General features: G+C 39.8%; 1 protein-coding gene across 1 annotated transcript in view; it reads left to right on the forward strand.

Moving 5' to 3' along the window:
- The window catches only part of LOC306798641 (dermatan-sulfate epimerase-like), a 169,186-nt gene that overhangs the window by 142,871 nt on the left and 11,534 nt on the right, over positions 1 to 14,781 (forward strand). The window contains 1 exon segment of the mRNA XM_079298819.1: positions 3,703 to 4,171. Within this exon segment, the coding sequence (XP_079154945.1) occupies positions 3,703 to 4,171 (469 nt within the window).

Below are 14,781 nucleotides of genomic sequence, written 5' to 3' on the forward strand. Positions count from 1 at the left end.
TGGTGGTGTAATGCCTCCAGTTCTTGGAAGCTTCAGTCACCTGAAATCCCACCTTTTTTGTTCCTGACTGTAAGTGTTGACAAGGTGCCCATTTCAGAGATGGGCCATGGCTAGCAAGGGAGATGCCAGCAGAGACACTTGCAACTTCTGCTTTTTAAGAAGCAATAGAAGTTTGGTCCCAGGAAAAAGCGGCTACAAAGCAGAGCAGCTCTTCAGAACTGACACTACAGAAAACCACAGTTCCTTACCTGTTTTTACTTGTTAACCACTCACAAGAAGGTCAGATTGCTTCAAGGACAGGTGTGCAAGCTGGTGATCCCAACAGACATCGTTTCCTCTCCCTCCTCCTCTGCCCCTCTCTCACTCCTCTGCTCTCACTGATGAAGTGACATTTCTCTACACACGTGGCAGGAGTTAATGGGCCTCTCTTTTCTTTTAAATAGTTTATTTGGTAAAGTTGTTTGTATAAACCAATGTTTCATTTAGTTAGTTAGTGGTTTCAGTTTTACAGTAACTTTTTTTTTCCCTACAGCTGATCATCTACCAGTTGATGTAGATGGGGAGAACTAAAATTGTTAAGACTGTTTTGGGTGGTTTTTTCAGGAATAATTTATGGTTTTTCCTGTTTGTTTCTGCTGGCAGTGGAGTGGAAATAATGCAAAATGCTCTTTCAATCTAGAAGTAAATGACAACTTTTTCAAAGCACACTGTATAATACCATTTTCTTCCATGGCCAAGCATCCTTCATTCTCCTTTTAATTTTTAATACTTTATCAGATCATGGTTTCCTAATTGAATAAACCCCCCTCATTTTCAGAAAAGTCTGAGTTGCTTGGTAAAGTTTTTCTTGGAAGATGTAGTTGGTAATGATGCAGTGTAATATGAGAGTAAGAAATTCCTTTAGCTTTAAAAAATGGTATTGTGAGTGCACATTAAATGATCAGAAGGTCATACTCCAATTCTTTCAAACCTTGTGTATCAGACAAACTTGTAAAAGGTTCATGCACATCTGGTAAGGTGAACAGTTATTTGCACAGATCCAGCTTCACCTAAGCTATGCTGATAATCAATGAAAATTAAAATCAATGGAAATTAAAATCAATGCTGATAATTGCATGGAAAGGAAGGTGTGCTCCTTTCCAGCTGCCTCCTCCCATCCATCAGTCACACCAGGCTGAGTCCTGCAAAGTTATGGGACAGGGTTCACTGTCTTTTGTGAGTCTGGCTGCTGTGAGGTATTGTCTTCATATCATAATTTAACCAAGAATAAATGATTCTGTACTCCTGCTTTTGTCACTGCCTATTGACTTTTTTCCAGATCCTGACTCTGAGTAAATATAAAATAGGTTGATTTTCCAGTTATTCTGTTGTAAGCCTAAACAGGGAGGTGCAGTGGTTTCTTGTTATGTAAAGGAGAAAAAAGGTTTTACTTTCTCAGTAAAACATGCACATGAATGAAGGGTGAAAATATGGGAGGCTATTGAATACTTAAGAGTACAGACTATGACTTTTTGGCAGCCCTGAATGTGTTTGATGATGGTGTAATGCTGGGAAATGTGTGTTCAGGTTTGCAAAGGAGTTCTGGGAAACCTTACTGTATATTCCCTAATCATTGGTCAGAAATAACTTAATTGAGGGAACTCTTAAAACCATCCCTGAATTTATGCATGTTCTTAATTCTCACTGATGTGCAGAAGTACTTACAGAAATCAAACCAAAGGAAAGAATGCATGAAGTCCTTACTGCTAGCTGGGATTTTTTTTCTGCTTGTGTGAGCCAGGAAATATTTCCAATAAATGATTAACACAGAAAAGTGACAAGTATTTTTAGCTTTTTGGGGGATATTTTTTAAGTCTTTTCCTCTGCCCACAGTTCTAAAGGATCACAGAGGATTTAAAAAAACTGAATTGGGGATTTTTATTATCATGCCAAAGAGGTTTTTTCATCAATTAAAAAAATTACATCATGTTTCAACCGTAATGTATTGCTTTGGTTTTTACCTCCTTCCTGTCAAAATATACTGTTGTATAGTCTCCTTCAGCATAGAGAAGAATACAAGTAGTTTTGAGTATAATTTGAGTAGATTTGGATAAACTATGGTGCACGTGTCTTTTTGCATGTGTGTATGGGGTGAGAGACAATGCAGATATAGCTAAAGTGTTACCAAATAAACCAGCCGGTGATAATGTAACCTGTAACAATTAGTTTGCATCCAAAACAGAGCAAAATGTACTTGCAAAATTAAAATAGTATGAAAATGTCATCTTCCATTATGCTCTGTTTAAAAAATTATGCTGCTCACTATAATACATAAATTTAAGCAGTTACAGGGTACAATATTATTTGTGCCCTAGGTAGGAGTTCACAAGAAATTAAGTATTTCTTTGACCAAAGATATTTGCTCACAAATTAATTGTAGGATCTGAGCACAAAAATCTAGAGGGTCTGGGCACCCAGTAGTCATGAAGTGTCCTTGTCTGTCAAAGTTTTCTCATACTAATGACTTTGTTGAAACAGGATGTGGGTCTCTAAATAAGGTTTTAGCAGCCTCAGTTTCTATTAGAAAATCTTGGCTATGGAATAAGACCTGTGGGGAGAAGTAAAAGGTTGCTTTGTACTTTAACTTCCTACAAATTTTATGACTGAATCCTATGAAACGGGTTTTCCACAGGAGAAAAAAAAATATGTCTGTTTTTATGTTTTCTTTCCTTCTATTTCTCCTTTTAATAATTGAAAACTACTGTTCATTATTTACATAAAACTGTCTCACTTGAGTCTGCTTTCCGTAACCTTTTCCCTCGTAAGAATTCTAGGAATTTGCTGGCTTTCCTCAGGGGGGTCTTGGCCATGTTTTATCTGTGACTTTAGGCCAGATAGTTGGTAATTTCTACAAAGTAACTTACTATGTTTAAATTGCATTTGCCCCTAGATAGAATTCCCATTTGAGTGCATTTCCAGAAGTCATGTATGTAGAAGAATATGCATTTTAATTCAGTGTTCGGCCTTCTTGGTAACTGGCAGTAAATCTCCACATGTAAAATGGAAAGCCCCTTGGAAAAAAATACTAATAATGCAAACCCCTAAATGCCTGGAAGGCAAAGTATTTCAGCTGTTTTTTTAAGACTCTGCCACTTACTGTTTCCCTTTTTGACTCCTAACTTGCTCTCTTTTTTTTCTTTTTTATAAAATGAGGACGTGTCAGAACCAGAGGCCTTAAGCTCTGTATAAAGTGACCCCAGTGCAAACCTCCAGCATTCCTCATCTTTCACTCTCTCCAGCTGCTAACATCAGCCAAGGCAGCACACAGGCTTGGCTGCTGCCAGCTCCCTGGCTCTCCCCCTTCCTCCTTCCTTCCCGCCCTTCTCTGCTTGCCAGTACAGTCAGCACTGCTTCATATTAAGCACCATTGCAATTGTTTGAAATCTTGACTACAAGAGCTTTGTTGTGTCCCTTCAGTTGGTGTCAGCTACCAGAGAGAAAGGTGTGGGAAAGAATAGGCTTTCTTCAAAGTGTACTGCTTTTTCTCTTGGATGAAGTGCTCAGCAGATGTTTCATGTGAAGTATTCAAATAGAAATGATTTGAAAGTCACCTGGAGAATACATGGGGTTCTTCAGATGGAATCATATTTCCTAGAGAGACTCCTGAATGATAGTGTCTCAGATTCATTTCCTAACTCATTCTTTCATATCCATCTACCACAGGACACTTCAAAGATGGTTTGGCTGCCACTGAGACCTGGAGATCTGATGCCACAATGAGGACTCACACGCGGGGAGCCCCAAGTGTGTTTTTCATACATGCGGTTTGCTTTGCCTTTGCCTGCAGCGCCAGGGAGGACCAAGACACGATGGTTCCTTTTGTCAATGCCAACTATGACAGCTACCCCATGCTCTACTTCTCCAAGGGGGACGTGGAGACTCTGCAGCTCCAGGCCAGCACCACGCACCAGCACATTGCAGCTCATCTGATTGAAGCAGTGCAAACCATGCTGTCGAATCCCCTGGACTACCTTCCTCCCTGGGACCCAAAGGAGTTCAGCGCTCGCTGGAATGAAATTTATGGCAACAACCTTGGGGCCCTGGCAATGTTCTGTGTGCTCTTCCCTGAAAACATGGAGGCCATCAACATGGCCAAGGATTACATGGAGAGGATGGCGGCTCAGCCTAGTTGGTAGATTTTTGTCTTTTTTTTTTTAAGTTGACCTTTTAAAAGTTATTCTTACTATATAAACTGCTTACAGTTGGAGGAGTGAGTGGATGAGTGAATTGCTTAAATTATGTCAGTTGTACTAATATTCATTTTAACAGTGACTAACTTGCTGAATTCATTTACTGTCATCTGGACCAGCAGTGACACACAGCTTTTCACCTTCACTGGACTTATCTTCTTGAAAGTTGGTGCTGAAAGGAGAATGGTCCTTTGTGCACGTCCCTGTTTGCTGTAAAAAAAAAAAAAAACGTAGTTCCACTCTCAAACAGAAGAAAGAGTTTTACATCTGGTTTATGGCAAGAAGTGCTGAAAGTGTTACTTTTAAAGCATGTTTTCCCCCAGATTCATACATATCTTTTGGGTAATTCTTAGGAAGAATTTAGGAAAAGGGGGCCTATGAAAAAGGTATAATTAGGTGTAGGTAAATATGATACTCTTGGGCTTTTGCAGTCTGCTCTAACATCTGTCTGAGCTTTAGTTCAGAGTGGCAGCTTCATTTGGCTGCATGGTTCTTGGGCCTCTCCTTAAAACATTCTAGGACATGATAGTAGTCCATCTGATTACTGGAACTGCCTGAGTAACTGGTGTTTTGATGATCACCTTCTGGATTAACTTCCCCTGGATATGAGCTGTCATCCCTACAAGTTACTCTGTCTTCTCTATGCCATACTCTTTTTATGGGGAGAGAAGTTCATGTTCTCACTGTGGGAGTGATTCTAGAATTGAGACCCCAAGGACTCCTTTTCATACCCACCTGCAATTTATCTCCTCTTTTTGCTCAGGCATTTCTCCTACCTCCCTGTAGCAGCTGCCACTAGGTGCACCTTCCAAACTACAGTCCAGGATTGCTGTCACTGTGAATAGGTCAGACAGAGGATGGGAACGTGGGCTTTGCCCAGACAAAAGCATCTGCTCAGGGCAGCAAGGTGGAGCTGGTTGGGGCACTGCTCCCTTCTGTCACAGCTGCACTTCTACAGATCTATGCTGACAGCAGCTCAGCAGAAGTGTGAGTCAAGATTCAAGTCAGCACAGGAAGAGAAGCACTAGCTGTTCAAGCAGTATTCATTGCTAAACTATGATTCCTTACCTTCTGGTAACCAACTAGTGGTATCCTATGGATGTTATCCTTCCATGGGCCATCACTGGAGTTACGCTGGATTTGAGCTAGCATAACTCAGGATCTTTGTCCTCCTGATGGGCATGATTGAAAAGACAGGATAGTGTTTGGGTTCCCCTGCACTAAGTATTAAAATGATGAATGACACAGAAATACATGAGCTAGAGCAAAAGAAGTAATGGGAGACAGAAGGGACACACTGACCAGATATGTTGCCTGCATGTCACAGAAGAGAGGACATGTGGTATTTTGGAAGAAAAGTATTGTCTCAGCAGTGGTGGTAATTTCCAAAATCTTCCACTGAAGCATAGCAATACAAAGCTTCAGTCTCAGCTCTGGAGACAGTGTATGTTTCTCCTGGCACACTGACAGAGGGATATAGCTTACCAGAGGTGAGTTCAAGGATGTGTGACCATCTCCAGTAGGAGACAGACTGCTCCAAAGTCAACACCTTCCTCCTTAGTTTCATCATTCACACTCTTTCTTAACTTGTTTTGGGTAGGGTATAGTTACATGGCCATCTGTTTTAATGAAATAAGAAAGAGAGGGAAGCATTATTATGAGTAGGAGAATTTGTTTGTGTCTGGTTATTTTCAGTTTCCTACATCTCACTCTCTGTCTCAACCTTATTTAAGTTCCTTATGTCCTGTGATTCCTGGATTAATTGTGGGTTGTTCTGTCCCTTGTTATAATGCTTTCCTTTGTCCTAGCTGACCAGATAGCAATCAGAACCAAAGGATATCCCATTTCCACTTGGCTTTGATGCTATTTACCTGCTCCAGCTACTTTTTTTTCTCAAGCAAATATCTTGCATTACCTTGGTGAAAGAGAAACCATGCTTTTCCCATCTTTCCCTTCAGGTGTATGCATCCCATTCAGAAACCAATTAAGGTTTAATTAGGGTTCTGTGCTTTGCAAAAGAAGTGACTGCAATGTGCTTAGTAGTAGTGGAAGTGCAGGAGGAAAATGTAAACATAGGCAATAGAGCTGGGCTAAGCTGCCCTTTGTAAAACCTCCAGCTGGCCAGCTCTTCAAATGCTGCAGCAGAAACATGGATCTGGTTTCCATTTTTGTTTCCTCCCTGAGAACTTATGTCTGAATGCTGTCAGCATGGAGTTTATGCTATAGCCCCAGCAGTGGTGGCAGTAATATGCATCTTTCTCCCTTGTCCAACAGTGGTTTTCAGAAAAGTAGGAATGTGACATCTCTGAGGCATGTACTCCATTCTCTGTCTGCCTTTGCTCAAATAGTCTGGATTCAGAGGGTGAAGGACTGGGCAGACAGATTATGTAAAGCTGTTTTTCCTAAGAAACTCAACTTAAAAGTACCAGAAAATGTTACTGCACACACTTCTCCTCTTAGGATAAGACTAGGAGAATAAACATGATAAATAGGTGTTGTGGCTCTTATATGAGCTGTTCTGGCAGTGTCACAGTGGTGGATTTTTTGTCTAGTTTATCTAGGCATGTTTGGCTTTCCTCAGACTTTAGGAAAATACCATTGCAGATTATATATTATGGTTATTGTCCTTATTAAATAATTTGAAGGCATGTGTGTTCTAATCAGGAGGGTGGAAAGAAGGAGCAGTCTTGATGTTGCCTGACTTTGGAGCCTTGCATATTAGGAGAGTCAGAATCATCTGCCAGAACTCTTTATTTCATCAGGAAAAAAGGGCTTTTCCAAAGAGGTATCAGTAAGGTAAGTAAATCAGGCCTCTCTCTCCTTAGACCTCCACAGTAATATAGGTGCCAAAAGTGGCATGTAAATTTTCTGGAAAAATATCTTTTTTATCACTGACAGATTCATCAACATGTTGGAAAGTTAAATTTGGCATTGGCAGCTTAATTCTTTCAGAGGTATAATCTGGATTTCTTTTGACTTCTGCTGTCATGGCATTGACTCTAAAATAGCTTTAAGAAAAAAAAAAAAAAAAAGAAATTCATCTTAATGTGTTTCCTCTAGTTTTTTGGCAATGTTAAGTAAAATTTAAGTCTTACCAGAAAACAAAAGTGTATATTTTTAGCATGTGCAGTAGTTGAATAAAAGAACTGTGGTTTAGAATGTCACTGGTTATTTGTTTCAGAATGCTAGGAGATTAAGGTGACTGGCGTTTTGAATTTCTTCTTTACATTAGTGGAATCCTCAATAGTCCAAATATCATTCAATATCCCAGGATGCAATTATGAGAAAATCTGCTGATAATTGATATATACATGGAAGGGGCATGTAATTAAGAACTCTGGTCCTTTCTCATTTATTTAAGTAGTCACTTTATGTCATATAATAAAGTGCACCAGTAACAGAGTTCCCATTTGTGTCAACGAACAGAGGTTGAGCTGTTTGTCATAACAACCCATGTTGATAGGCATGCTGCTCATTAGCAAAGCATCCCTAATGGCTACATCCTGGAGTAGGTTTACATTTAAAAATAAACAGAGGGCCACTGGGTAACAGCTAGCTATAACAATCACCCAAAATAATATGGGAACGACACTGTTGTGGAGACTAGCAACAGCAAACAAACGTGCATTAATATTTTAGTTGAAATAGATGAGCATTAATGTTTTTTACCTGTAAAAATTAAAAGCTGGTGTTAAATAAACCCCTTGGTTTTCCATGGATTGGATATCTAGGAACTGTCTAAAATCTTATGGGGAATTTTCCTTATATTTGAACTGTACTACCTTTTTTCAGAGGGAGCAGAGGATATTGATGTGTTTTCTGGCACTTTATGTCTGACTGGCCCCTAGAGCCCTCCCCACCAGAAGGGCGTTTTGGCCGAGCAGATCTGTGCTCGTGATTCTTTCCATATGCCGCTGGCTCGTCCCGTCCCCGCACTGAGCAGCATGATGTAATCAGAGTCACACATTGTGCAGAAATAACAGTTCAGTCAGATTCTCTGTTTTGGACAAAGCAGTGAAAAACTCTCTTCTTTACTAAGCCCTTTACAAACAAATGCCTTGGGAGTTCACAAATTCTGCGTCCTTCTTGTAGCAAGAGAGATGTTCCACTTTGCAATTTCCAGAAAGAGGTTTCTGTGGGTTTGGTTTTGGATTTTATGCACATAGTCTGGGGTTTTTGCAGGTTTTTAAAGACAAGTATGTTACCATTGTGCAGTAAGGTGTGGGATTTAACAGTGGCTCTGTGGGTTTCACAGGGCAGATAATTACTGTCAAGCACATGCAGACATTCCAAGGAAATAGCAGCAACTAAGGAGAAGCTAACAGGAGGCTGCAGCATAACAAATCTGTGACCTTTCTGCTGCTTTCTTATAAACTAGCAATCATGTAGCTTTCTGTTAGTCACTGTTTATTAAAAAGTGTTGGAGTGTCCTATACTTTTTAATAAACATACCCTTACTGTTGGTGCCAGAAGTAGAAAAATACAGATTACAAGGAAAAAATAGATACGTGTAAATAATTAAATGTGTGGATAATCATTTAACTGAAGTAAATTCATATATGCCAAGTTGAAATAAAGCAAGTCTGTGTTGACACCAGAAATTTATAACATCTGTTTGACTCCCAACAATCAAACAGCAATCACATTCAAAGAAAACTTGGAGGCCTTTATAAGACTGTGGAATAAAAGTTAGTATAAAAGAAGCTTGGAGAAGCTGATAAGCTGTCTCCCACAGAGAGAAAAAAATAAAAGAAAGGGTAGGAGGATGAATTTGATATCTGCAATATATGTTATGTTAGTAAGTGAAATATCAAACCCTTATGCTGTTTTTACCTTCTACATATGTAGTGTTTAAAAATAGAAATTGTGCATGTCTGAAATTAAGTGCTTAACTGGATTTTGGAGAGCTTCTTTAATACCTAAATTGATATAGAAGATAAATTGGTGCTGACGTTCTGTGGTAGCTACAGGGAGCTCACTTTGTGGTGTGACTGGTATAAAAATTTGCTAAAACAAGAGCTAGAGGCAATCTCCTAAAATAATAACATAATTAAATGTCTGTGTCTGCTTAATATGACACTGAGAACAACTAAAACAGAGTCAGTTCTAGTTTATTAATGTGTCAACACAGAAGCATCATAAAAGCAAGCCCTGTGTGAGAAAGACTCTCTGGTGATCAAAGCCAAAAATGAGAGAAGATCTGAAAGAAGCTTTAAAAGCATCAGAATGATGGTCATAGACCTATGAGGAAACAGAGGGAAAGAGGTTGAAAAGTAGATTAAGATTTTTAAGGATCTAAAGTTTTACTTTTCTCCCCATGGCATCTAAGCAGTATAACTCCATTTTTATAGTAAGCTCTTAAAACCATTTCTCCCATGCTGACATGAATATAGCCTTTTACATTTAACCACTCCTTTGCCTTTCTTCCTGTCAACTGAGCTGCAATGGGCACAAGCATGTGAGATGGATGCTGCTGAAACATGGTTGGTAAAGAGAGAGGGACTGTCCTGGTTTGAAAGGACAGGTGTCTGCCAGTAGGGGCAGAAGTTTCCCTTTTTGGAATAGAGACTTTGGTTCCACTCCCCTCCCCCAAGTATTACGATTGTTTGAATCAAGGACTCTGAGGCAGAGATAAGGGGGGTGGGAATAACAGCTCTTTTACTAATATATCAAACTATACAAACAGAAAACAATAACAGTTAAAATTGCTAACAGAACGAAATAGATAACTCGGTGTCAGTCCCTTTAGATGCAAGCACACTGTCTCTGTGCTTAGTCCAGAGCCCGGATTTGCCAGAGGGCAGACGGGAACGGAGGCAGGAGGGAGGGGGGGAGGGGCAGCAGCGGCCACGCCGGTCCCGGGCGGGAACGGGCTCACCCTCACCGAGGGCGGCGGCTCCTCGCTCACCGTGTGTGTCCGGGGGATCAGCTGTGTCCGCAGAGGCAGGAGGCTGGAACGGGGCAGATGCAGGGCAGGTGATCGCAGAGGGTCTGGCTCTGCTGTGCTCGGCCGCGTGGCTGAACGATCCCAGGCGTCCTCCTCTCAGCTCGCCGGAAACGCGAGTGCCCTCCCGGAAGCCTCAGAGGCCCCTCCGGGGGCCGTCCCCACCCACCCCCTTTGTCTGGACCCATCAGGGACCCTGGGTGTAACCCGGCCAGCTCCATTGGCATGATAATGGGAAAAATTCTTACAATTGACACAGTAGCAGAAAAACACTCAACCCCGAACAGGGACAAATCTGTTTTACCTTAGATACCATAAACAAAAATCATCAGCTTTTCAAGTATGTTTTTTGTTTTTAACTTTTTAACTGTTTTGGTGTTGCAAAGGACCAAGTGCTAAGGCTGGGCAGATAATGGGGCTTTTGCTTTGGCAGCCAACGAGAAAAATGTGGGAAGGGTAAAAGCTGAGAGGTTGTTTCTTTTCAAAGAGTCATCTTTTTTCTTCCCAAAATTACAGTTGTAGAATATTGCTCCATTTATTAAGGAAATATTCCACTTGAGCACAAAAGAATACCTTGTTTTGGAGACTTTATAAGAAAAATATTTAATATTTGGTTGGGTCTATAAAATAAATTCTGGTGGTCTGATTCCTCTTGGAGGGTGTTCTTCCTCTTGATATGTATGCTTTGTACAGCCACAGAAGAATATTTCTCTTTCTTGCCTGATGGAAGGCTTAAAGCTGTATCTTCCTCCCTCAAAAGTGGGTCAGGACAGTAGCAAGAATGCCAAGGCATTGCCCTTGGCATTGGGAAGACACTTGCACAATTGTACAATTGCACAAGTAATCAAGAGGTCAGTTGGCCCCAATACATGCCTCATTTGCATCCACACTTGACATTTAGTGTGCATTAAACTCAACCATGCTCACAGCTGACTACCAGATCTGGGGTAGATGGCATCGAAATGCACTACAGGGCTGTCTTAGAAATAATTTTCACCTCTAAGCCATTAAAGTTTCTCATTTCCTTTGCATGCATCTAGTGAGATTGAGAATTTCAGTACTGAGGAGGGAGTACTTGCATTCTTCCTTCAATCTCCTCCTCCAGAATTATTCTGCAGTCATTTGTCATGGGAAAGTTTGGAGCACTGAAATTCACTATGTGGATTACTTGTGTAATGCATGTGTTGGGATGTGCTTAATTCTTCATTATGCATGCACTGATACCATGGTTGTTGTTAACCTAGAGACCAAAACTCAGATCTCACACTGCATGGAATATTATTCTATATCTCAGATTAAAGAGGATTATTTTCCTATTCACTTCAATTTGCTTTTAAGAACTGGATACACTGTGAAGGAAAGATAACTCTGAACATCCCACAGGTCATGATCAAGGAACTCACTGGAACAGCAGAGTTTGATTTAAATCCTGCCTTGAACAGATAGTTTTTCCTTCTTGGCTTGTATTTCTGAGAGAAATTATAATAGAGTAACAGAAACAGGATTGTTTCGGTTTGAAGATCCTCCAGTTCCAAAACCTCTGCATCTGGACTAGACAAGGTTTCTTGAAAGCCCCATCCAGCCTGGCCTTGAACACTTCCAGTTTGGGGCATCCACAACTTCTCTGGGCAACCTGTGCCAGTGCCTCCTCACCCTCACAATCAAGAGTTTCTTCATAACTCTTGATCTCTATTTTTAGTTTAAAACCATTCCCCTATGTCTTATCATTATCTGCCCATGCAAAACCCCTCTTTTTTATATATCCCCCTTTAGGTACTAGAAAGTTTCTGGAGACTTTTCCAGGCTGAACAAACCCATCTCTCTCAACCTGTCTGCATAGGAAGGTGCTCCAGCCATCTGAGCATCTTTCTGGCTTCCTCTGGACTCACTCCAACAGGTCCATGTCCTTCTTACATTGAGGAGCCCAGAGCAGTTTGCAGTGCTCCTGGTGAGGTCTCACCAGGGCAGAGGGGAGGAGCAGAATCCCCTTCCTCACCCTGCTGGCCACGCTGCTTTTGATGAGCCCAGAACAATTGGCTTCCTGGGCTGCAGGTGCACCTAACAGGGTCATGTCCAGCTTTTCATCCACCTGAACCCCAAAATCCTCCTCTCTAGGGCTGTACTCATGTCTGGGACTGCCCCAACCCAGGTGACCCTGCTTTCAGTAAGGAAGCAGTTATTTGGTAGTGAATAGTGAGAAATTGCAGAAACATATTTCTAGTGTGAGAAGAGACAGTAGTAGCATCAGGAATGTTGTCAAGAAATTGAGAGGTTGTAGTGATCTTGGCTTTGGGGTAATAGTGGTTTTTTACTTTCCACTTAAAATTTTAAGCAAAGGGTATACTTATTTAGAGTTTGGAATTGCATTTATGAGGGTGCTGTGTATACATAGAACAAATCAGTGCATGCATGATGGTTTTTGGTGCCATCAATTGATCACTGGAAAACAGGGTCTCCTCCTCTTCATATTCATTGTTCATTGCAGAAGGTGGTAAATCTAAAACAGATAAACCACATTGCACCATGCTAGAATTCTCAACACATGTAAGAAAACTATACTCCTTATCCATAATTTCAGCCTTATCCATGATCTCTTTATTTCTCCAGTTTCTTCATGCAAAATCTGTATCAAACTCTGAAAGTTTAAAATAAAGTAACAAAAAATATTTTAAAGAACACAGATGAACACAACTTTAAAGAACACCCCAGGCATGTATTTACCCTGTGCCATTCACAGGATTTGTCCAGACAGCAGTTTTTTGTGCAGAACAATGCATATGGCTTTGGATGTTTATGGAGCTTGATCATGAGGTAGCAAACATGTTCAGCACTTTTTGCTCTTTCATAGCCTTCTCAAGTTTCCAGATAGGCACCTCTTCCAATTATACCTATACCTACAGATACAGGTATATAAGTGTAAAAAGGTACTGTAGGGGTGCCTTTATGTTTTAGAATTTCAAATATATTTTAGAATTCTTGGAACAGTTGTCTTTCCTCAAAGAGCATAAACCTGCAACTAAGTAGTTTTTCTATATAAAGAACCCTTTATAGATATTTTTCTGTTTACTTTGGATTTGCTTGTTTGTTTGTTTTTGTAGCATCTGATGCCTTTGAAGGCTGACAAGGCTAACGCAGCCTTGAGGTAGAAGTTATTTGCTGTCGTCAGAGACAGTTTATTGTGAAGCTGAAGTTCATACTCTCTGATGTTAAGTTTTAGTCTTGAGTGAGTGACTTGGAAAACAGCTTGTTGTACAGGGCAAAGTGTCAGCTGTATAAATTCATACCACTTTTCTTAGTAGTTAATAGCCCTGAAAACATTTTTTTCACTTACATTCAGTGCATGCCTGTGTCTCTGTGCTTTCACCCAGTTTATCAGCCAGGCTATTTACCAAGTCTGACACTCAGAGATGCATTTGAAAAACGAGAATATAATTTAAATGCAAAAGCCATGTAATGCTTGCTACTTGACCATTCTTCTTGTGAATAATTTTCCACATGTTTGATGTACATTACTTGGTTCCCTTGAAACTAAGTTAAGGGTGGGTGCACTGATTTATAGCAGCCAAGGAGTTGTTTCTTCAAAAGAGCTTCACTTTAAGAATAGATGTTGACTGTGGGTTTGTGTGTTTAGAAATTAAGATCTTTAAATTGTCATCTTTAATTTTCTCTATTACTTGTGTGAATCTCCTCTGTGAAATTTTATACAAGACTTAACTGTATAGAAGTGCAATTTGAGGGCAGTTGTGACAAAATTGCTTGTCTAACCCAAGCTGAGTAACTATGTCAGTATGTATGATAAGGGTGCTTAACATAAGGTTTTTTACACTGAAAGGCTGTGGGGTTTGTTTTGTTTTGTTTCGTTTTTTTTCTTGAAAAGATCAAGAGCCTAAATGCAGTTACAGCTTCTTAATTTATCACCTCCCATGTAGAAGACTTTCTATTTCATCAGCAGTGCTATGAAGACTATTATATGCTCTTACAATGTATATTTTGCTATGGTATACTGTTAGAAACTAGGCATAAAGTTAGCATACACCTTAACAGTGAAAGTTACAATAAATCAGTTCCCCTGACAAATCAGATTTTAAATTAAGTCAGGTAAAGATCAGGTTTAAGCAGAATAGATTTAATCAGAATGTAATTAGGAGCTTGTGTGTTGTTAAAAGGATACTGAACTTTGAATTAAATATTTTAAATTAGCTCAAATTCTTTCATTGTACCTTTCTTCCACCCTAATGTATAACTTAGCCTCAAATTCTTTGTAATTGTTCCAAGCAGATGTCTTTAACGAGAAATTTCCTGTACCTATTTGAACTCTGATTTCTGAATATGCAAAGGTTTAATGAAAGTAAAAATACTTTGGAAATTAGAATTCATTATATAACTGATCAAAGAAATTTTTTTGTGTCAAAGGATTCCTGACAGAAATCATGGTGCCAGAATGTTGCATATAATTGGCATAGAATGGAACTTGCTTTTTCAATTATAAGGAAAGATGAAGACCAGAAATAGAGAATTAATTGATATTGGCAAATAACCTGGTAACTCAGATGATATTTAATTTAAATCTGTGAGACAAAGGTTTCATTTTAAAAGAAGGAAAAAAAA

Source organism: Erithacus rubecula (genome assembly GCF_903797595.1).
Source record: "Erithacus rubecula genome assembly, chromosome: 2".
Taxonomy (NCBI): Eukaryota; Metazoa; Chordata; class Aves; order Passeriformes; family Muscicapidae; genus Erithacus; species Erithacus rubecula.